At 41.9% G+C, this 23,297-nt stretch overlaps 1 protein-coding gene across 3 annotated transcripts in view; it reads right to left on the bottom strand.

The window, feature by feature from the left end:
- The window catches only part of ZZEF1 (zinc finger ZZ-type and EF-hand domain containing 1), a 102,361-nt gene that overhangs the window by 51,167 nt on the left and 27,897 nt on the right, over nt 1-23,297 (bottom strand). For 2 of the 3 annotated variants that reach the window (XM_081027409.1, XM_081027411.1), the window contains exons 7-25: nt 22,819-22,935; nt 21,744-21,922; nt 20,154-20,252; nt 16,309-16,400; nt 15,783-15,931; nt 12,004-12,115; nt 10,737-10,952; nt 9,574-9,674; nt 8,874-9,043; nt 8,118-8,251; nt 7,433-7,503; nt 6,338-6,452; nt 5,394-5,553; nt 4,457-4,578; nt 4,225-4,347; nt 3,169-3,335; nt 3,004-3,085; nt 1,974-2,175; nt 842-990 (exon numbers count right to left, since the gene is read on the bottom strand). In XM_081027409.1, the coding sequence (XP_080883535.1) occupies nt 842-990; nt 1,974-2,175; nt 3,004-3,085; nt 3,169-3,335; nt 4,225-4,347; nt 4,457-4,578; nt 5,394-5,553; nt 6,338-6,452; nt 7,433-7,503; nt 8,118-8,251; nt 8,874-9,043; nt 9,574-9,674; nt 10,737-10,952; nt 12,004-12,115; nt 15,783-15,931; nt 16,309-16,400; nt 20,154-20,252; nt 21,744-21,922; nt 22,819-22,935 (2,560 nt within the window). The remainder of the gene's footprint in view (nt 1-841; nt 991-1,973; nt 2,176-3,003; nt 3,086-3,168; nt 3,336-4,224; nt 4,348-4,456; nt 4,579-5,393; nt 5,554-6,337; nt 6,453-7,432; nt 7,504-8,117; nt 8,252-8,873; nt 9,044-9,573; nt 9,675-10,736; nt 10,953-12,003; nt 12,116-15,782; nt 15,932-16,308; nt 16,401-20,153; nt 20,253-21,743; nt 21,923-22,818; nt 22,936-23,297) is intronic. The other variant, XM_081027410.1, reaches the window with a different exon arrangement.

Here is a 23,297-nt window from a genome sequence, read left to right as displayed (position 1 = left end):
GAATCCAAACACTGAAATGGAAATGCCTAACAGGAAGATGGAGGACCATGACTGGAGCTTGGGAGAAGAAACAGGAGTGGAAACTGACATTGAGGAATTATCCACACAGATGTTACAGTGGAAGAGAGAAGAGAAGGAAAAGTGTTGGTGGGTTGTGGGAAAGGGGAGAAAGCCTGAATTAAGCCTACTGCTTAGAGGAGAAATAAGTGAGGTCAATAAAGGATGCTGATGGAGTGGTTAGATGTAAGAGAAGACAGTGGACTATCATGGAATCAAAAGAAGAGAGGGTCTGAAGGAACCAAATTTAACAGAGAGGTAAAGAAGAAGAGACGCTGAGGAAGAGTCCCTGGATTCAGCAATTAACTACTGAAAAACTTCGAGGTGGGGTGAGGAGAGAAGAAATAGAGCAGAGACAGAGGGAAGGAGAGATGAAAAAGAGACAGCAGGCAAACTTGTTCAGTTTTTTAAGTATCGTAAGTCTACATCATGCTACCATTTCATGGAGAACAAAAAGCACAGTATATATCATTTACTCTCAAGTTTGACTCAGGGCACCAGAAATAGATTCAACTTGTTTGTTTAATAACTCCACCAAGAGAGATCTACTGAGCAACGACTATATTTCACTGAGTAGCCAGCCAATCAATAGTTTTCAATGCCCATTACACAGTGGCCCCTGTGGTACACAATGGGGACACTAAATGAACAAGAGATGGTTTCTGCCTTTAAAGAGCTGACAGCTTAGTAGGGGGGATTAGATATAAACACAAATGTTTATAAAGTAACAAATATTAGTAAACATTTCCCATTCCAAATAGAAAGACGAGAGAAGAGTAAATACCTCCTTACTATCCTGGTGTGGATGAGTGGGCCAGCTTGCTTCTGATGCCAATTCTGGACTTATTTGGTGCCGGAAGACGGGTTTCCACAAGGGGGAGTTTAGGACCAATGCCATTTTTGCCTGAGGTACTGCCATGTTACCTCCTAACTCTGGAAAGAGAAGAAGGCTTATGAGAAAGAGCTCTATTTTTCTCCTTAATACACTGAGTCTTTGAGCTAATGAAAAAGAGGTTTTAAAAAACTGGTCAATAATAAGACTTGGAGCGAATTTGCCCACCTCTACCAGAATGCAATTGTGAACTTCATGAAAACATACCCCAGATGAACCCAAGCCATAAGGAAGTCCTGAAATACTGCCATTCTGCAGTATTATAGCTTCAGCTGAATAGCTTCAGCTACAAGGAATCTTGGAAATGGCTAATCTGTATAGTACGCTGAAAAGAGAACGTGAACCACCGCTAGGATATAACAGGAGACCCTTTAGGAACGTTTAACAGGGAAATGTCAACTTTCGTAAATTTAAATTTTGTAAAAAATAATATTAAATACCCCCCATATATTATGTTTATGAATAGATGTAGAAAAAAGACTAGCTAGAAATAAATTAAAATTTTAACAATAGTAACTGTGGGTGTTAGGATGAAGGATGGCTTTTCTACATTATGAAATTTTTCTATGATATTTTACTTTTAAAATCAGAAAAACTCAGGATGATATTGAAATAAAATACACTAGAAAGTTTTACTCTGAAGTATAATTCTTGTTTCTTGGATGAATTTAGTAACAAAGTTGAAGAAATCATTTTAAGACAAAATTCACATTCATATATTTACATATTTACATGAATACCCACATAGTTAAAGTTAAATTAATATATTCTATATTTTTGCCTTCTTGTTGGAGTATACCAAAATTCACTTACGAAAAAAAAGGATGACAACGCTACTGAAAACCAGCTCCCTCCCCAGTGTCAAGTGGACATTGTCTTCTGGTTTAGTGTAAAGGAAACTCAAAGGTAATTCTAGCAATACCAATGCTCTGCCATTATGTGGAGACAACCTAATGGGAGAGAGTACCATCTTGCCCTTCAATGTGGCTGTCGCAAGGAGGGAAGGGACAGTATGTGCACTTACGATGGACAGACTTGAGTGCCATGCACTGGGAAGCCAGACGTCCCATCAGTCGGGAAATGAGGAGCTGTAAATCCAACCCCCAAGACACAGCAACATCAGGCAGGCCATAGGCAGTGACAGTGAATTTGTAGCCCCACTCATTGTTACTGCTGTCAGAGTGAAAGAGAAATTGTAGCCGAGGACCAGCCTTAAAGGTCACTTTCTAGAAACAAACAAAAAAGTCATGTGGTCAAACAGATTTGAGAAGGCAGCATGCCAGTAATAAGCGTGTTCTTCATGATTCACCAAAAAAATCTAAATTTAAAATTGGTCTATAGTGTCACCATTATAGCTTACCACCCCTACCAAAACTCCTGAAGGAGAAATAACAGCAGGGTGACTGAGAGAAAATTCACAACTGCATCACACGAAGAAGCAAAGGTGGCAGGAAACGGATGGACAGTTTTCTAGACTGCAGATGCCCATCTGCCCATCTACTCAGCCAGAGCTCACGCTCGCCCACTCCTTTGCTCCCACGCAAGACCACTGACAGTAGAGGGAAGCTCACAGTCTGAAGCAGCACTGACCCTACCAGCCCCAGAGAGCCTGCAGACCTATGTAAGTGTGCGGTGGGCTCGGCTTTCACCACCACGGTCTGGCCCCCCTGGACTCCTCAGACTCTTCTTGCTAAGGACTATGGACAACGTGATATAAACCAGGGGTTGGCAAACTTTTCTTACGAAGAACTAAATTATTCTATTTTCTGGGCCATACAGTCTCTGTTGCGACTACTCAAGTCTGCCATTGCAGTGCCAAGGCAGCTATAGATGATACATAAACAATGGGAATGGCCGTCTTCCAAAAAACTTTTATTTACAAAACAGGTGAGAGGTTGTAGTTTGCTGAACTTTGATATAAACCCTTCCTTTTACAAACTATAACGTAAATGCTTCCCTTCAAAGATCATACATCTATTGCCCCCTGAGGGCTGACAAAAGGAGAAGAACTGATGCAGAAGTAGGCATTTTATCTTTTTTCTGAGGCCACTCACCTTGGGCCATTTATCGGTGCCAACTTTTGTGTCATAGCGTGTTTTCCCACCTCTAGTGTCGGTAAATTCCAGATAATCATACCTGTGAAAGTACAATCTCTATCACTTTCCTTCTCTCATTTTTGATCCATTATTTTTTGGGAAAGAAGAACGTGTGAGTCTTACCTTTTCTCCGTTTCACATCGTTCATCAAATTCCACTTCAAAATAGGTTGCCCCCGGGCTAACAAAGACAGACACCTCATGGCAATTATTTTCATAGTTGTGGGCAGACTCCTTAGTCCACGTATGTAACACCACTGGCCGTTCCTGTTGCCAAGTCTCGACATCCAGCTATGCAAACAAATGAGTCAAGAAAGAAAGGTCTCCATCACTTTGCATCCAGCCACGCGCAGGAAACTGTGTTCCTACCTCTGATGATGATCTGTGGAGGGATATCCGTGCTCTAAACGACATCCCTACACATATCATCCCACAGGCTAAAAACAGACCTGATATTCCCATCTACACCTACATATCAACAGATACTTAGCAGGCAGCAGATAGACTGGTGGATTTTTTCTGCACCCTAGTAACTCCATGATTAGCTTTTACTTTCTCACTATGACAAAACTATTTCTTACAAATCACTACTAGCATGAATTTCCAGCGGAAAAAACAGAATTAGGAACATAAAGATCCTAAATTCCTGTTAGGGACCGTGGCAAATCTGAGCCCATCCATTCTTCTCCCTCCTTTTTTTTTCTTCAGTGTTTGCTTTTCCCCTTTAAAATTGGCTTTTTAATATATTCCCTTTCTATTTCCACAGAATTGTTGCAAGACAAACAAGATAGTGCAAAAAGTTTGTGCCCTATGAGGTTAAGTGAGGAAGAACTTCTTTTAAATCCTAACCCTTCTAATCTGCCTTGCAACACACATTTTCTCTTCTAGACTTCAATCTGGTTATTCACTTACATGGTTTTTGTGTCACCTCATGTGCTATAAAATGATGAAATGAATCTGTGCACGGCTGCCTTTGTGTCTCCTTTCTAATGCTGACCACACCAAATCAACTCAGATTGGCATTTACCCATTGGCAAAACCATTGATAAAATACAGAAGGGCCCTTCTAGAAGCAATTCATCTGTGCGGATCTGTACTGCTCATAGTATGTTTCACTAAGTATGGTCACACTGCTCCTAAGAGCGGATGCCCAGCAGGTCCAGGTGCCAGCTCGAGTTACCTTATTCAATCCGCCTTCAGGGTCACTGCACAGCTTCTTCAACAGCTCTGTTAGCGTACTGAACTCTCTCAAGAGTGTGCAGTGGGAAATGTCTAAAGTGCAGAAGTCCAGCAGAAAGATTACCTAATGGGAGATGAACAAAGCACTGAGCGTCCACCTCAGACTCTGCCTGGGGGTGCAGGTCACCAACCCCCTCCCGCCCATTGGCAAAATGGCTGCCACTTTGTCTTACCAGTTGACGAGCTGCCATTGAAAACACTGAATTACATAATTTTTCTACTATGGTTTTCCCACTATACTGTGCCAAAAGCGATTCCAAAATCACTCTCATGCTTGCCAGAAACTGTTCCACATCTACCAAAACATAAAGAAAATAATTAATATTTTATATGGCAGAAATATCACTTGCTTGGTCATCATCAAGAGCAAAGCTGGGGAAAGAATTACACATCAGAAAGACCATGAGACCATGAGATGTCATGTAAATGCTTTCCTCTGGGCGTGAAAAGCTGCAAATCTCTGTAAAAGATTACTTTCAAAGTGACTGATTCATTATATTGTTTTGCCTTTGCTACTTTTCAATGAGGTGGAGATATCACTTTCGTAAGTGTAGTTACGTGGCTGACTGGCTCCGCTGCCATCTCTCCTTTCCGTTTGTTTACAATGGGCCCATCATTAGGTGTGCCATCCAGTGGGACAAGCTTTACGTGGCAAGGTTCAACAATGCAAATATTTTTGTTATAGCTGCCGAAACCCAGTTTGATGGAACTGAATTGTGCACATAGGATTTCTCAGAACCTGCTGAGTTACATGTAATTTTCTGTGGTTTTACGGGACATGAATCTGAGTATTTTCAGCAATCAGCAAAGGTCACAGCCGTGCTCACATACCTTCGACTTTAATACTTTCCTTTTTGATGACTTGTTTAAAACAATGAAGACAGACTCTACTGAGGAGTGCGGTATGACTGTACTCAACCCTACAATAAAAAATACTCAGGCATACTACAGCATTCAAACAGGAAACTTTGGGCAAAAAGACAAATCTGATTTGTATCAAGAAAAGAAAGCCATATGCACACTCCATAAATGAGCTGCTAAAGAAACGAGTACTTACACAGAGTCAAAACCCAAACATCTTGTTTTCACGACTTTTGTTCAGAAACTCACATTTTTCAATAAGATCAACGGCAAGGTCTTTGGCTCCAGAGTCTGAGCTCTTCAGCTGCAGGTAGCACCAGGAGAGCAGGCTGCCTTGGACGGACCAGAACAGGGAGAAGAGCACAGAGCCCACCTCCCCTTGGGCCCCACTCAGCATCAACAGCTCACACTACGAGGGAGGAGACAAAGAGGAAGTGTTCACAATAGGCCATTCACAGAACACAGCCAAGGGCATTTTTTAAGACAGCAGCTGTCACTGGCAAAAAAATTCTAGGGAAGTGGGGAATGGTCACCAAGGAGCTTTCAACCAGAAGTGACTAAGAAAGACAGTATTATGAAACCTCCTTTTGCCCTCAGCTTTTCAGAACCTTTACAAATGGTGTTTACTCCATAAGGTTCCTTCTGCCCTGCAGGAACCTTACCCCACCAATTACCTTTTCTCTTCGGCTCCTTCCCCTGATCCCTCAGTCAAATCTCTCCCACTTTAAAAAACAATTCTTCACCCCCCGATGGCTTTCTAACCATCATCTTTATTCTCTGAAGTTTCTCTGAAGAGTCACCTGACCTCCAGGGATAACCTCTTGCACGTAAGAACCATAAGATATGTTCATATCGTAACTGCTACGTAATTGCAGTTACTGGAAACCCAACTATTCCTCCAAAGCAAAATGGATAAATAAATTGTGGCATATTCACATAGGGAATAGTGTTTCCCTGCACCAATATGGATGAATCGCAAAAACACTGATGAGTGGGGAAAAACCTGTCACAAAAGTGTCCCCTCAGTCATTTGTAGAAACTGGCTGATTAGGAGCCAAGGCAGGCTGGGAACCCTTTCTACTCTAAGGGTCACGAGGACAAAGCTCCCTTCGTATTGTATATGAGGGCTAAAGGGGAGGGCAGAGACTGCTGTGCCATGTGCTCCTAAAGCACAGGGAGCATCTATCAGTTACCTCGCGGGCAGCAACAGAGAGGAGAGTGCTCATGACCGCCAGCACTTCGCCAATATTCATGCTGTCCAGGTCACCTTTCTCAGGGAGAAGGAGAAGGCCGCCTGGATCCTTATCACTGAAAGAACACAAATGAATCGTAACACCTATTTCAGGAAGGGGATTTTCATGCTCCTTTTACCTTAAAAGGTTCCAAAAAACAACCTAGCAAGATTTCAGTGTCAGTTCTATGGGATGTGAGAGAGGAGTTGGGGTCAGGAAAAAAGCCATGGTCCCAGCTAGGTCTGTGTCACTATCTGTCCACATGTCCTTATGTAAGCCCAGGCCCATAAATCCTCAAGTCCTTAGAAGAGATCCCGAGAAATAAATCTGATGAATAAATCACCTTTACCATCAATAGGAAATACACCTCATCTCATGACTGCTATCTTGACAACCAGGCTAATCATTCTCAGTGTCTTCAAATATTCCTCCTATGACAGCCCTGGCCTCCTTCATCATCCTTGATACTTGATTCTGAATACATTTTATACAGCCCTCTAAGTCTGGCATCCACACTAAGTATAGAGTGACTTGCAGACAGTAGCTTGGGCTATTAGTTTCCTTCCTCCCTCCCTCAAGAGTCTATACCTCCAATAATGCAACCTCCAGGCCCATTAGCTTCTTTGGTAGTCAGAGCATGCAAAAATCTCTAAATCATGCCCTCCCAGCACATTTCTTTTGCTAAACTACCATTCTGTGCTTCTGCAGATGGGTTTTAACGAAATGGGGTTTTAGATTTCAGTACAGGACCCCAAATTCCTCAACTTCAGTTTTTATCTTCAAAAATCACTTCAAAATTGAAGTGTTCGAAGAGATCCTTAATGGGATCTCTTATAATTGTCTTATAATGACTGGGACTTGCATGAAGCTCTTGACAAGATTATTCCACTACTATTTCAGACACTCCTGTGACTGGTGATCTCTCCCTCCAGAAACTTGGACGAGCAGAGGGAAGTATCTGGTTACTCCAAAGCACATGGAAAGAAGGGCTAGTTAAAGGAAATAACTTTGCAAAGATTTGAGATATTGGACAATTGAAAAGAATTAAAAACTTACCTAAAATATGTGCATAGTGAGCGGAAAGTGAGCTGCAGAGACTGCTTATGCTCCTGCTCGGTGACATTCTTCTAGAAAACAAGAAACTGCACATTCAGAAAACCTATTCCATGACATTCCAGCGACCTAGATCAACATGAAATGCCACCGCCCACTGTTTCCAAGCAGGAGGAAAGCTGGCATTGGCAGGCGATCTCATGGTGCCCAACTAAGACCTGGCCTAGTGCTATGAGGGAGCAGAGCCCTCTGTCTCAACAGAAGATGGCAGGTTTACTTTTGTTCACTGCCAAATGTTTAAGAAGACAACCCCCAAAAGATGTATGGCACTTTGTACACCTGAAACTAATAAAGTTAAAATTAATTTTTAAAAAGATGCTTAAACTGAAAAAAAATGCTGTTATCTAGTTTTGTTGGTCAAACTCTTATTACTAATTCTATTAGTTGCTTCTCTACATAGGCAATAAAAAGTAATCTATAACCATATCATTCATAAATAATTATTTGTTTTATTCTTTTCTATTGTTACACTGAAATTTTCTTTTCCCGGTTCTACAGCACTGGTTAGGACCTCTAATACAGTTGGAAAAACTGAAACTGATAAGATATTCAGAGAAAACAAAGACTAATAAATTTTATCCCAATAGACTTCAGAAATAGAGTCCATACTTTTAACGTAAATAATTACCATCATGGTGAAGAGATGGTTCCGCCGGGTCTGTCGATCGGGAAAAAAGATGGCAGCTCCATTGAGAAGGGTATTTCTGACTTCTTGTTTTAATATTTCCATGGACACAGAGTCTCCATCCACTCTATCCACCACTGATAAAAATGAAAAATGGAATCAACTTTAATATAGTCCAACTATTCACTTACTCCATGTGTGTGTATTATATACATCTGCATTAACTAGCCTATAAACTACTCTCCATTTTGTAGTTAATACTAGAAGATATACTTCTGTAGAGACTAGGTAGTGTAAGAAAATTATTTTTGCTTATTTACATTTAACCAAAATAAAGACTTTAAGTACCAGTTTTAATTTCATCATTTCCCTGTCCTTTTGAGATATAATTTGGCAAAGACTTAAAATTAACCTCGGATGGTCACGTGTTTTATTCTCAATTTATCATTACAATCTTTCCCCCTCAATCTCTCAACCTCATGCCAGTGTCTTAGCTGAAGTAAAGCTTCAAGAGTGTGATAACAATTTCTCTCAATATAACACAACTGTGTATCAGAAACCAGGAGGAAGGTGTTGATGAGGGAATAAATCCTGAACTCAAAATAATGACTCAAAAGAGGATCAAAGGAAACACTCCTTTTCCAAAGAAGAGACGCCTTGCCTGGGCTTACATGGTCACAGGGAACCCCTGTTCTCCACAGCAAGAGGCCCTGCGGGACACAGTGCAGGGTCACGTGAAAGAAAAAGCCCAGTCCCTACCATCACATAAGTGTGTGTAGAGCTCCTTGGCAGCCTCCACCCCTCGAAGGCTCTGGCGTGGAGCCTTCCCATCCTCAGAGGCAGCGGGTGTGTCTCCTTGCAGCACCCAGAAGCAGCTTTGGAGGAGCTGCAGAAGCAGGGTTTGGGCACAGACGCATTCTTCCCTTGGGCTACAGAAAGACAAAGCACATCAGAGAGCAAAAAGGCAAGTTGCTTTTACCCCCCCAAAGCCAAATAGCTGCCTACAAAGGACTCTCCTCTAGGTGTCAGGCTCAGTGAAAGAATGCCAAGAGAGGCAGAAAGGTGGAAGGGAAAGAACACTGTTCTGGGGAGGGTCTGACTGCCCACCGTGGGGCAAGGAAAGGTATTTCTGATCCTGTTCCTTCATCTGTAAAATGAGGATCTTGACCCGCTCATCCCACAAGGTTGTAATGATAATCAAATGAGAAAATGTTTGTGAAAACACTGCCTAACAAAGTGGTTTATAGAAATGTGTAATTTCTATAAAATATTATTTTGTTCATTTTTATTTCTAGATGTTCTTTTTCATAATAGCCAAATATTTCAAATCAGAACAATATAAACTAACAGGAAGTAAAAAAAAAACTTGAAGAAAACAATTATCCATTTAGAATAGCAAAACTCAATGTCTTCAGTTGTGTTTATATGATTATCACCTTATAACAAAATTCTGACCTACTTTTGCTTTAATTTACTGTAAAAATTCCAGAAGATCTGCAAATCAAGACCCGTGAAGTCCAGAAAAGATTTATATTTTAAGCCACTTTCCTTCTGCTGCACCTAAAAATGATAAAGACAACAAAAAATAAAATAAAATAAATGCATTTAGAGAAATATCATAATGGCTCATTTACTTCTCATTGTAAACGGATGAGATGGCTCCATATGAGTAAAATTCCCAAATAACTGGTGCGTACTCTTAACTACTGAAAGTGTGTGAACAACTATTTTTGGTGTGAAACTTTCTAAAATGTTTATGCGTGTGTGCGCATGAGTGTGTGTACACACACACACACACACACACACACACACACACACACACACAATCCATGAAGGCTCCCTGACTTCATAAACACCACACCGGGAGCATAAGTGAGTCTTTACTTGATGACTCGTGTCCAGGACCATAATGCAGTGTGTTTTGACGCCTGCCCGCATGCAGCTAAAAGGGCAACTTTGTTATAAACGCTCCTGCCATTCCTAAGCATCTCCCTTTCACATGCTATTTTCTGCTGTGATCGGAGAGCTTAAATAACAAAGACCAAACAAACTGTACATAAGTTGAGTCACCAGCCTCTGAATGTGCCCTGAAGCAGAATGAAGGTCAAGGGTGAGGCCTCCACTGAATTCCTGAGATAAGCCAAGTTCTCTACAGTGATGGCTGCAAGAAGCTGCTTCTGAGTGAGTTGCCACTGTGTTTTTACTAGTGACTGTAGAAGTCAGTATCAAAAACCCAAATGATTTCAAATCCTGACATTACTTTGGTACTTTTAGTAAACAAGTAGAATTCGCCTACACTTCAGGAATAATTCTTCTAGTCTTAGAGAAGACATAAATCCCCCCCCTACTTGCTTTGACTCCCCAGTCTACCACTGGCAACCGCAGCTGGGGATCTGTAAGATCTGTCCGTAGATCTGTTCCAGGAAACCTCAGAGTGACAGCCATCTGCCACTTAGTCTCACTGCCTGATGCCCTCAGTGCCCACCTCACTCCCCTGGCCTTCCCACACCACCACAGGAGCACACAATGCCTGCTGCACTCGTTCCGACAGCATGACATTGGCAGGGCCAGGTTTCACTGGCTCATGTTCCTTTCCCCGACCACTGTCATTTCTTTTCCTACCAGGTCATGGGCCAGCTGCTGGATGAACTGCAGGGTCCTGAGGAGCAGTGTGGCCCCACAGACACGCTCCTCCGCATCCTTTCTGCAGTGAGCGCAGATGGCGCTCTGTTCTGCTTCTGTCCTCGCAGGCCGGAGGTACCCACGGATGCTCAGGCCTTGTACTCCCAGACGCTCGGCTGAGTCCTGACGGGTGCAGAGGAACTTCACCATCAAATACTGGAAAGGACAAGGGAGATGTAAGGAGAAGAACTCAGACGCCCTGGATACTGACGAAAGGGCTACCTGGGAAGGTCCCCCTATGACTTTAATAATTTATTAGGTACCAGTGTGCCCAGCACTAGGGACACAAAATGTTAGTTCAGCGCCTACAGCAAACAGGAAAAAGCTGAATACAAATGCTGAACGAAGTCAAGTTATGGAAAAGAGCACAGTAAGAGGAATGACATTACTGCCTCTTTAAGGCAAAAATAGATTAAGACAGGATGAATGAGAGAAGGATTTTTGCTCTGTGGCACACTCATTTTGAAACAGAAGTCAGATACATGGTGAAAACAGCCAATGAACGTCCTAAGGAATCATCTCAAAGCCCCCAATTGATATATGCAACCCATGTGCTGGGAGCCCAAGACACAGCCTTATCTGCCCAAAGCTAAGGTCATTTTCAAAGCCCATCTTTTGTGCAAACTATCTGCTTATAGTGAAAGCTCCTTTGTTGAGAACCTTTCAGAATCCACTACTCAGCTGCATAAATATTTACTGAGTATCTACTACATATAAGACCCAAAGATAGTTCTTATTTCTCTATTTGAGCTTCTTACTAAGATTTACACCAGAAGTTAAAAAAAACGAAGTAGCCAGATAATCACTGTTTCTTCCATAGGCACGGAAACACATCCCTCTTGCTCTTACGCCTGTGTCCTTGTCGTTCTGTCAGCCTGAGATGCCCTTTTCCACACATCTTAGCCTGGCTAAAGATGGCGGCTTCACCAACTTTCAACACTGGGCATCACACCGTCTTTCCTGGGAAGCCTTCCCTGGAGGACTCCAGGCCTGTACATCCCTTTATCACAGCCCACATCACAGTGTCTCATACGTCCGAGTCTCCCACTAGACAATGGGTCACCTCCATGCGGGTCACCTCCATGTCGATTCACCTCCAGGGTTCCCGTGCTAGCACAGGGCCGGTACACAATAACACCCAATCAACATCTACAGAATAACAGGAGGGGAGGCAAATACATGAAGCCCACAACTCAATAATGCTTACTCTGGCAACCCTACACTGCTGCAACTTGACATCTGCTTCATCCCACTCTTCTTCCAGCTCAAACCAGCCAACAGGGTCATCCTCTCCAAGGTCATCAGATGAGCAACCAATCCTGTAAACACAAGAGTAGTCACAAACATTTTCCCATTTCTAAACTTCTCGAGGGTCCAAATAATGAGGCATCTAACTGGCATTTGACTTGTACATATGGCCTGTCAGTTAACAATCAAGGATGGGGTATGGCACTTGGTGCTCCTTTGAACACATGGGGTAGTTGGTGATAATTCCCTCCCCATTTCTCAGCCTCCTCATCTGGGACATGGGAACTATTGTTAGTCCCAAGTATAGTCTGGGAACTAAGGACAAAGTCTGCTTCTCTAAATAACTGGCTTATCTGAAGAATGAGACATGAAGTCATGGCATCTTAGATGAGCTACTCAGGAATAAGGTACAATGCAACAGCTGGTGTGTGTTTCTGAAAGATCCAAAGGTGAGGCAGATACAGTTTTCTTTCCCTGGCTAATGTTTGTGTAACCAGCCTGACGTCTGGGCCACTTGCAACAACTAAAGGGTAAAAACGGAGGACCTTTCAGATCCTGGAGCTCCAAAAAGGGAAAACTTCAGCCTTCATATGCCTCAGTGTGTTCCTATTTCTTAAGAAAAGCATTTCAGCCTCAAGGATGAAGAAACACCACTGTGTGCCACTTCTTTTTAAAAACTGGATACTTGAATGGTACTCCCTTTTCAGGAACTAAGTAACTAAGAAAAAGAATAAAGCAGTCTTTTCAAGATACTACCACGATTCCCCAAAAATAAGACCTAACCGGAAAATAAGCCCTAGCATGATTTTTCAGGATGACATCCTCTGAACATAAGCTCTAATGTGTCTTTTGGAGCAAAAATTAAAATAAGACCTGGTCTTATATTCAGGGAAACACGGTATTTAGTTTGTGATACCATAACAAGCTAGCATCAGGCGTACTCTGGATGGATAAGCAAAGCAAACTCAGGGATTTATGGCAAGAAGAGGAAGAAGACAAAGGACCCAGAGTACGTTCTGTAACAGCAAGAGAAAAAAAGTTCTCTTCTTAACATAAGTCTTCTTGGCATAAATCTTTCACAATACAGTTAACCCTTACTCCAACGGGACAGATGGTATTCTGTCTTAGCCCAAAACCATCAATGAATTTCATCAATATTGTGTTTGATGATTTTTTAATTCACTCTTGGGGAGTCATCAAGGAAATCTTTGAGATACAGAGAGCTGGAAGGTGTTAGAGAACAGAGAGAGGCGACCTCATCCACTGTACCACATAGCGGGCAAAGTGGAGAAAAGAAAGCCGAGTATTAGTCCTCTTAACATATGCACAACAACCAAACCGATCCTGGAGAGTGCTGACTGACCGATGTCTGACCAGAGGGACAGAAAAAAAAAAAAGGCAAAAAGACAGGCGCAAGTACATTAACATTTTGATTTCCAAACTGGAGAGGGACTGATAATATGTAGGCCATACAAAACAGGATTTCAGAGTAGTTCAGGCTGAAACCAGAAGGTGAAATCAGCAAGGGAGTAGCAAATAGGCCTGCATTTAGATTAAAAAGAAATCATCCTACATTAAGATGTCAAAGCTCTTGTTTGACAGCAGGTGAAGGGAAAAAGACCTATTTAAATGTCCAAGAGTGGAGTGTAGCTGCTTAAAAGCAAATATAATCTCTAATTATTAAAAAAGAAAAACTTATTTTATAAAGGAGTCTATGTGTGATGGGAGGGAGACCTTGGCAGTGAGAGAGATTTGTTCCTTTTCATTTGGAGGGCTGGAATTAAGACCACTGAGTTAAAATTCCAACTGAACACATTCTACTTACTGAAGGCAGTGAGTTCTCCATCACTAAACGTATTCTAGAGAGGCTGGATGACCATTTGTCAGGAATGTCACCAAAGGAGGTCCAGCAGAGAGAGGGGGTTATTCTAAATCCTTGCTATTCCAAGTGTGGTTGGTGGGTGGGACTCATCTGTTCATTAAAACTTAGCAGTACAGTACTAGCTGACAGTTAAAGGCTTTTGTTAACTCTAGCATCCACTACCTGGGAAATACAGTAACAAAAACAGCAAGTCTAAGGTTCAGCTCCATGAGTTTTAACACACTACTAGTAATAAGGGGGCCACCAATGACCTCTGCAGCTAAATCCAACAGGTCCACTCCTAGACTTTACCTTATTGATTCGTGGGTGACAGTCGACACCTCTGCCCACTCCCTACTTCTTTAAACTTGGCTTCCTGATGACATATCCCTGGGTTTCCTGCTGCTTCTCTAGCCGTTTTTCTCAGTGTCCTCCTCTCTGCTGCCCCTTAAATGCTGGTGTCTCTCGGCAGGTTGACCTAAGGTCTCGTCTCTTCCCAGCCCACATACCCTTACTAATTCAGCACAAACATCTGTTCCGGGCTCCTGACCTATTCATTCAACTAGCTATCGGGTATCTCAAAGGCTTCCTAGAACATCCAATTCAATAGCACCCAAACAGCTCCCCACCTTCCCCACAAACCTGTTTTTTCCTGAGATACTGTCTATCTCAGAGCAAGGCACTACCAATGTCCCCACCAGCCCAGGGCAACCCAGGGCTCACTGATGCCTATGCTCTCTTCCTTCTCCTGCTCTACATTTGGTCACTCCCAGGTCCTGCTCCTTCCACCTTTTAGTTGTCTCTAAAATCAGCTTATATCTCTTCATCGCTGCTGTTGCTGACCTAGTTGAGATCACACACCTCTGGCTTCCTAGGTGACAGTGACAGCCTCCTCCATTTCATCCTGTCTCCATGTTTGCTCTACTCCAATCCACGCTACACACAGCATGATCCAGAGCAGTGCTTCTAAAACACACTCCTCATCTCCTTCTTCTTAGAACTCCTCAACAAGGTACTCCACCCCCTCCCTGCTCCCACCCTCACCACGGCTTTAAGGATAAAGTCTAAACTCTGAAACAGAGACAAGGAGACCTTTAATGACCTGGCTTCTCCCTGGCTCTCCAGTGTCATCTCTCACCACTCTCCACCTCACAATCTACCTCAGCAATATGGGATCTGTCAGTCCTTGAAGATGCCATACTCACCTGAGTTCTCAAATCTGCTCTTCTCTTTGCTCAGGACATTCTCCTTCCACTTCTTCGGTGGTTAGGTACCTCTAACTCATCCTTTAGTTTGCACTTTAAACACCACTTCCTTCAGGAAGCCTTCCCTGATCAGGTCAGGTGCTCTGCCCTGTGCTCCCAGAATACCCTGCCTCTCCTACCTAGTATTCATATTCTGTGATGCTACCAGTTTTATACTGTCTTCTGAGCTATGCAGGAAGCCCATACAGCAGGGACTGTGACAATTTGCTCATTACAGTATCTTCAGTGCTTAGCATGAGGCCTAGCACATAGTAGGTGCTTAATAAATATTTTCAATAAAAGCGTGACTAGGAGGAGGGAGGCTGGGGCATGGGTGAATTTCCCAGGGGCTAAGTCACACTGAAGACCTTAGGCTGCCCACAAGTCAGGCATGCGCGTATCATTACCCAACGATCTTGAAGACGCATACGACCGGTCACAGAGGGGACCAGGTAAGAGTCTATGCACAAATTAGAATACACATCTTCACATATGCTGTTAGAAGCAATGAATGTTCATGGCCACTGAGGATGGGTTAGTGGCACCTTTTCTATAAAGACAAGAAAGCGTATTTCACCAACAAGAGAACGTATACAATTTTATTAACCACAAAGATTTTTTTCTGCTCCATACCTGCTTTTTACAAATTGCTTAAATTCCTGAAGCTTCCATTTGTCATATTTTTCAAACCGTTTAAAGTGTTCTTCTGCATGAAATTTATCAGAAGATGAATTATAGGCGAACACCAACCCACACTGGGCACCAATGCCACCACGTCGAACCTGGAAACAGAGGTCTAGATAAAGCACATGAAAGGCGCAAAGTTCTGTGGCTGGCTGGTTTCCAAATAATAAGGTTAAATTCAAATAGCTTAAAGCAAAATCAAACCAAAGAAACGATCTTTCAAATACAGTAAGTCCTGGAAAAGTAAAAAAGCTGCTTCCCAAGAAATGATTCCTTACCTTTCTTAATCCTTATATTCACACCATTTACAGATTTAACAATCTATTCACCTTTGTGTCCCTGTCCTCTGCTATAGGCTTGACACAGAATAATCATTAAATGTTCAACGAAAAACCAATGACACAGATCTCTGCAATGTAATCCTACATTTAAAAACAGCAGCAATACTGCTAACAGAAGGTACCATGAAAATTACCATAATTCTGATCTGTGTAACTTGGAAGGCAGATTCAGTTCCTGTAGAAAAAATAGTACTTGCTCTGGTTTTTCCCGTCTCCGTAAGAAAACCTGCAAAAAGGAAAAACTAAAGTTAGGATGACTGACTCATTTGTTATAACCCTAAGAATTACGATCAACAAAAACGAACCATATCCTTTGAGACAGGGAGTAACTAGCTTATCTGTACTTTCATGAAAATTGGAAAAAGATTTCCTCTCTGTACAGATACAACGCCAGTGATAAACCCCGAGGTAACAGATCACTGGCCAGGTACAACTTTCTCAGGGCTTATTTGTCTCAACCACATAGGCAGCCCTGCTCTGAAGTAACAACATAGAAATAAAAAAATTTTTAGATTGTGCCATTAATTCAAAGAAACAAAAAACTGGACAATCAATCATCTTTCTGAGCCATTCCTAAAACTATGCCTGATGTTGGACTGGGCTGACAAAGGCAAGCAGGCTTAGAGGCTTGGAAGCGGGATTAGACAGTTTCTAGAACATTCTGTCAGCAAAGATTGTGAAATACTTTGACATGGGAAAAAAAGACTGCTGAGTGTTCTGTATAGTACACTCTGGGCTATCTCCACCTTTATTACCTCTGAGCTATTTTACAGCTCTATAAATTGTAGACTGACTAACCACAGTAATGCAAACAATTCTTGTCCATACACACAAAACAACTGTGTTCTATGGAAACACCGCTGATCATTCCTTATGAGTACTGACCAATTTTGTATCTATTTGTAGATTTGTGTCATCATTCTTATTGGCCTATGTGTATTTTACGAATTCTGTTTGTAATATCTTTCTTACTGGTCCTTTCACTAATTAATGAGATAAAAGGCTTGACACGCATTCATTTTATATTTGTATGAGACTCACAGTTTACCTTTGTTGTTGCTGTTAATTATCCTTTGATAATTCACAGAAATGTCTGCTGTTAGACCCAAGGCTGCCTTTGTCTTTCAAAGCCCTGTAAGTGATAGAGCTCACACATTTGCTCAAGTTAGCACTAACCAATCATTCTTCCTGGGATATTGAATTGTTCTCAACCATTCTGCCTTATCAGGATGAAAAGACTAACACTAATTTCATGCTTATTTCATTATACTGAGTTCAATAAAACAAAAATTTGTGAAGTGGAATCTCCATAAGACAATATGCAAAATTTGTCGCCAAAACCAAAAGAAATGAAATCCAAAGGAACCTTTACTAAATCACAGAGAGCAGCTATTATATGATCTAGTTCTATCAAACAGTAATTCTGTCAACAATGTTAAGAAACCATATAGCCAAAACCCCCCCACAATTCCACTACATAGTAATACTAATCTGTATTGGTTATTGAACTGTCACTTTCCCAGGGGTCCGGATGCATCTGTCTAATGAAATTTATTGTAAAGGCTGAAATACTGCCTAGAAATTAACTGATTAATCAGCACTTTTAATTAGTCTTGAAGTAGCTGAAGCAATAATTTAAGTCAAAAGAATCAGACAGACTTTTACAATTTCATTGTCACCAAATACGCATGTAAGCATTTTTAAGGCCTAGATAGATCGATAAATAAAGCTTAAAAGGGAAATAAATAAAACCGTTGATTCCTTTTCTTGGTTAAAAAAAAAAAAAGCCAGCTCATGTGTCTAATTGTGATATTTTATAGCTACATTTATTCGACACCATGACCCCTGCCCAATTTATTCTCTTAAAATGACGGGGAAAAAATGACCAATCATAGACTCAAAGACTATAATAACTCTACCCCTTCAGTTCTATTGGCAGCACCCTGTATTCCTTTAAAACAGCAGACCAGTGGCCACAGTTCACAGGAAGGTTCGCCCTCTGGGCTGTCAGTGTTTCAGATCCCTGGCAGCCTGTGTAGCAAGCGGCACTTGTCCCAAACTGGTACTTCCCTGCGGTTGGGGAACTTGAAGTGGACCAGGGAAAAGAGCTTTTCCCCTTGTAAGGGGAAGACACAAATCATTCCTCAAAACCCCACAGCTCTGGCTGTGAGGACTTTCCACTGCCCCACCTATTCTCAGGCTCAGTTTTTGTATGAGAGCAAGAGAACCAAAGCCTGCTCTGAGTTACAAGGCACAAACACTGATGGTTGTGGAGGGAGCGGCCAGGAGAAACCGAGTCTTCTCCCCATACCCATTTACATCCCACACATACAACAACAATAATACATCCACAAACTTTGACTAGTATCCAAAATCCATCCATCCCAGGGAGGAGAGATGGGCATAGAAGACACAGGGAGAATAACAACGTATTCAAATGAGACCAGGCAGAGAGCTGGCAAATGTACCTAATAGCTGCGGAAAACCTGTGGTCCTTCCCAACTTAAAATAGTGCTAAAAATCCATAGGCTGATTTTTAAAACAGTGAAAATACTATGTATAACATAATGATGAATATATGTCATCATAAATTTGTTCAAACTCACACAATGTGCAACGCCAAGAGTGAGCCCTATGGACTTCGCGTGACCATGGTGTGTCAGTGGAGGTTCATCCACGCTGGTGAGTGACGTGGACCACGGGGCAGATTACGTATGTGTCGGGGCAGACGGTACATGGGAAATCTCTGTACCTTCCTCTAATTTTGTTGTAAACCTAAAACTCCTCAAAAAAAAACCCAAAATCTTTAAAAAGGAAGAGCAGATGGGAGACACGATTTCAAATGGTTATAAAAGTAAAATAATAATCATAATAATAATAGAAAGGAGAGGCTTCTCAGTGACTGATATTGAGAGTATTAAAAATAAATCTATATATTGGTTTCAGGAAGATTCTGCCTTACATGCTCCAGAGACAAAACTCTGTTCTCCAGAGGGTGGTCTTGCCTTTTCTGGGTTGGGGGACAGGGAAGGGGCAAAGAGCTGCCACTAGCTCCTCCCTACCCCACTTTGGATGCAGGCGACTCAGTAGCCTGTGGTGGCCTTCAGGGTGGCAGGAGGTGGATGCCATGAAGAAAACATCCCTGCAGAGGCTGAGCTGCTCAGGAAGGACAGAAGGAAGACTGCCAAGGGTAAGAGTCTATTGCTTAAGAAGACCACCAAGGAGAGGAACAGCAACTGGGAAAAACACATTTTCCCAGCGGACTTTACTTCATCAGTACTAAGAACGAACACAGGAAACAGGACAGAGAAGAGGTGACCACTGAGAATGCACGAGGTCTGTATTGCCGTGAGGAAAGCCAAGGGGAGATCAAATTCAAAGCACTAAGGCCAGTTCCTTTCAATGTTCGATAATTGCTGGAACATTCCAGTTCCTTTACTGATTTGGCAATATTCAAATATAGTGAGTAAAAAGGGGATATATGTAGGAGACTAACTGGCTGGCCAAGATAGATGCGGAAGAGACTCACAAACACCCAGGATGAGGAAAAGAGCCTGCAGCAGCGTTGAGGTACACCACGATTATCATGTTGACAGTCGGGAAGGAGGGAGGCTTCCCTCCACACACTTCAAATGCCAGCTCAGTCACATCGAGACACACTCTCCATAAAATATGTTTTCAGCTATATAGTGCTGTTATAATAGAAAGACAATTTGAACTTTAAAATGGTAACTCTTTATATTCCAAGAGGAAGAGGCCTTGTCTTTCAAAACTGAAGGCTCTCAAGTACTTTTAAGTTGTTATCGGTAACTGACACCTAGCAGATTACAAACTGTAATAAAGAAACCACACAAATGGCTCAGGGACCACTGCCAACCTGAAGTGACGACTGCATATCCTGAAAATTTCACAGACCAGTGTACAATTTCAACACTGAGGCCCTTTTCATTCACTAAACACGGACAGGTCCACCACTCACCATCCCTCGTCCACGGCTCAGCAAGGAGGTTTTCAGGTCCCGACTTCTCTTCTTTTCCTTTGACGTCACAGGCCTGCAGGGTCAACTGGAGGGGCTTACCTAATCACAGAAAAGAGACAGAGCACCTTAAGCTTGTGCTACGAAAAAGAAAGGAAAGCTAGCGTGCACATCAGTGGAAATGCAGTACCTGTGGCCACCCAGAGTGCTGACTGAAAATTTAGCCACTTAAAAGCTAAAATAGGGAAGTAATATTAGACAAAAGTTGACATCATCTTTTGTTCTTTCCCGAAAGAAACAAAGTACAGCTTATATCCCTAAGTGATTTTAAGAAGCGCTCTCTAGAATACCGTTATTCAGAAACAAAGCACATTGTAAGATAGAGATTAATACCAGAGATGCAACATATTTGGGGTGGGGAGAACATTCCTAAGATACTTTCTTGGAGCCAATAATTAATTTTATTGTAATTGCACTTAAATATATAAATAATGTTTTAGGGTTTGGGGTCTTGTTTCTTTAAAACATCTTGAAAATTCTGAAAGTTTTAAGAATTATAAAAATCAACTTTTGCTATGATGATCTGAAAACTTTTTTTCTTTGTTTTAATAATATAATGAATTCCCATTAACCTTTAACTCAACCCAGAACTAGAACATTATTAATAACAAACATTCTCCCTGAGCAGTCCTCCCTACCCAGTGCTCCCCAAATAACTGCTTATCTGAATTGAAATTTTTTCTGGAGAGCATTTTCCAGGCATTATGTATCCCTCCTATCCAGCCATACCTGCTATGGGCTCCCGACCTCTCCAAAATATGGGGAAACTGCATTTATAAGGCATCAATTGTCTCACTTTAAAAATTAAACATAAATTACTAACTCATATTAAGGCAAAGGTACATATATCATGCCCGAAATATCACAGTAATACCTCTATTACTGAAAGGAGGGGATCCAATACTATATTTCGTGGACAGGAACTTTAGCACTGGAGGCTGAATGGCAAGTAAGCGGTCCCTCAAATGCCAACTGCAGGCATTTGGGAGTAGCTGCACGGACTCCCATGTTGAGGACTGGGAGGTCCCATCCTGGGTGAATTAAAAAGTGTTAAGATGAACTGCTCAGGAAGGGGAAGTGGGGGCAGGTATGAATGTATGTCCATATATGTCTTTCCAACCAGCAATCGTGGGGGTGCAGAGGGGTGCGTCCTAAGCCATCCTTTGCACCGTGTCAGGGCTAGTTCCCTCCGTCTCCCAGATGACAGGTACTCCACCTTCCCGGCCCTCTTGGCCGACATGAGATGTACTTCACCAAAGATGGCTACAATCAAATGGTCACCACGCCTAAGGGACTAGCCCAGTAAATCCTGGTCCTCGTCTGACACTCAGGTCCTCTTCTGCTGATACTGCCCTAAATGAGCCAACATCCCCTTCTCCCTGCCGATCCCGTCAAAGAGGATCTTTTCATCCAGGAATGACAGTACAACTACAACGACTCAGTCCACAACCCACCGAAAAAGGTAAGAAGATGCTAGAAAGCCCCACGTTGACGATGGTATTATGACTTGTGCACCAAGCCTAAGTCATTTACCGTGTTTCAGAAGCAGGTTCTGCCTGACTGATGCCATGGATGAGAGCAGGGATGAGGCGTCGTACTGTGTGTCCAAGTGGTCAGTGATGGTGCAGAGAGAGCTCAGCACTTTGGCAACACTTCCTCTCGCGAGTGCAAAAGCCAGAAGAGTCAGCTCCACTTCTGGAGTAGAACAGCAGCTATAAGCCAAAAGCAGAACACTTTTCACTTCTTAAAAACGTGAGAAAATAACAGGTAGCCCAAGCCCCATGTAACTGATCACTGTCAGTAATATCAATCTGCCATACGCTTTCTATTTGTTTACCAGAAATACTTTGTCAAAAATCCTTAATATAAACTAAAGAAAAACTAAATCAAACCAGAGAATCAGGTCATTAAATCTTCACGTCTGTAACCTTAACCTATAAGCATTAAATAATACCAATAATATCAATTTTAACAAGTCAAACTTTACAAATCAAAAATAAATAAGCTACTACAATAAGCCTCTGCTATTAAGAAGCCTTGGGTAATGATTTAGCTTGGCCAGTAAGTTATGGATTTATTCCTTCAAGCACTAAACTGTATTTTAGATGTACTCCGTATCACACTTCTTTGCCTTTCTTTTTTTTTTTTTTTAACACATTACAATGAAATTTTTAAAATGTCTAGAATGGTCCAGGGCCTGGCTTGTACTCTAATATAGTAACGTTCTTAGGGGTCCCTGACACAGAGCTAAGCGTCCCTACACTGAGCTATCAAGCTATCAAGGTGTCCTTTCCCAGTTTTATGGACAATCGGGCTTGTCAGACCTGTGCGTAGAGGTAAGCAGGTGCTAAGGAAAGCCATGTGCTGGGGATATGAGTGAACTGAGAGGTCTTCCATTTGGACTTTGAGACATTGTCCTAGCTGAATCAGAGGACGACTGATTCCTGAGGTCAGGTGATATTGCTAAACAATGGAGTTTACATGGGAGAACTATTATTTCACTTTCTCTTCAGTCTAAACTGAACCGATCTTAGTGGTTATCTTTAAAAGATTAAAAAAAAATTTTTTTAAAGAATATGCCCTCCACCCCCCACAAGCTCGATTTTACCTAGTTATCCTTATGAGGAAGCTGTCCACTTCTTCCAGAACGTTGGGAGACAGGAAAGTTGAGAGATCTGTAGACCCTGGTGACAGGGAAAGTGGAGGCATGTGCTGCAGCGCCTTCCTAGAAGGGTAACATGTAAAATCAGAAACCCACATAAAATTCATTCAATATTAGACAAAAGATAAATTATTGGAAGCTTGTTTTGATTAATCCCTATAAACAAACAACCTGGTACACAACATAAAACAGCTTTTTTTCCCCAGGAGTTTTAAGTAGATAATAGGCGCCTTCCTTCCTTTCCTTCTTTCCTCTCCTCTCTTCCCTTCTTCCTTTCTTCCTCCCTCCCTCCCTCTCTTTCTATTTCTTTTAAGAGTTCCATTTACATCTGTAAAAGCTTATTCAACTCTTTGGAATTAAGTATTCATTTTAAGTAGTGTGAGCAAAAGACATACACACTACAGAAAAAAAGGAGTTCTTAGAAA

This window comes from Rhinolophus hipposideros (genome assembly GCF_964194185.1).
Source record: "Rhinolophus hipposideros genome assembly, chromosome: 20".
In the NCBI taxonomy this organism is placed as follows: domain Eukaryota; kingdom Metazoa; phylum Chordata; class Mammalia; order Chiroptera; family Rhinolophidae; genus Rhinolophus; species Rhinolophus hipposideros.
Note: the sequence above shows the minus strand (reverse complement) of the source record. Positions and strands in the feature narration are given on the sequence as shown.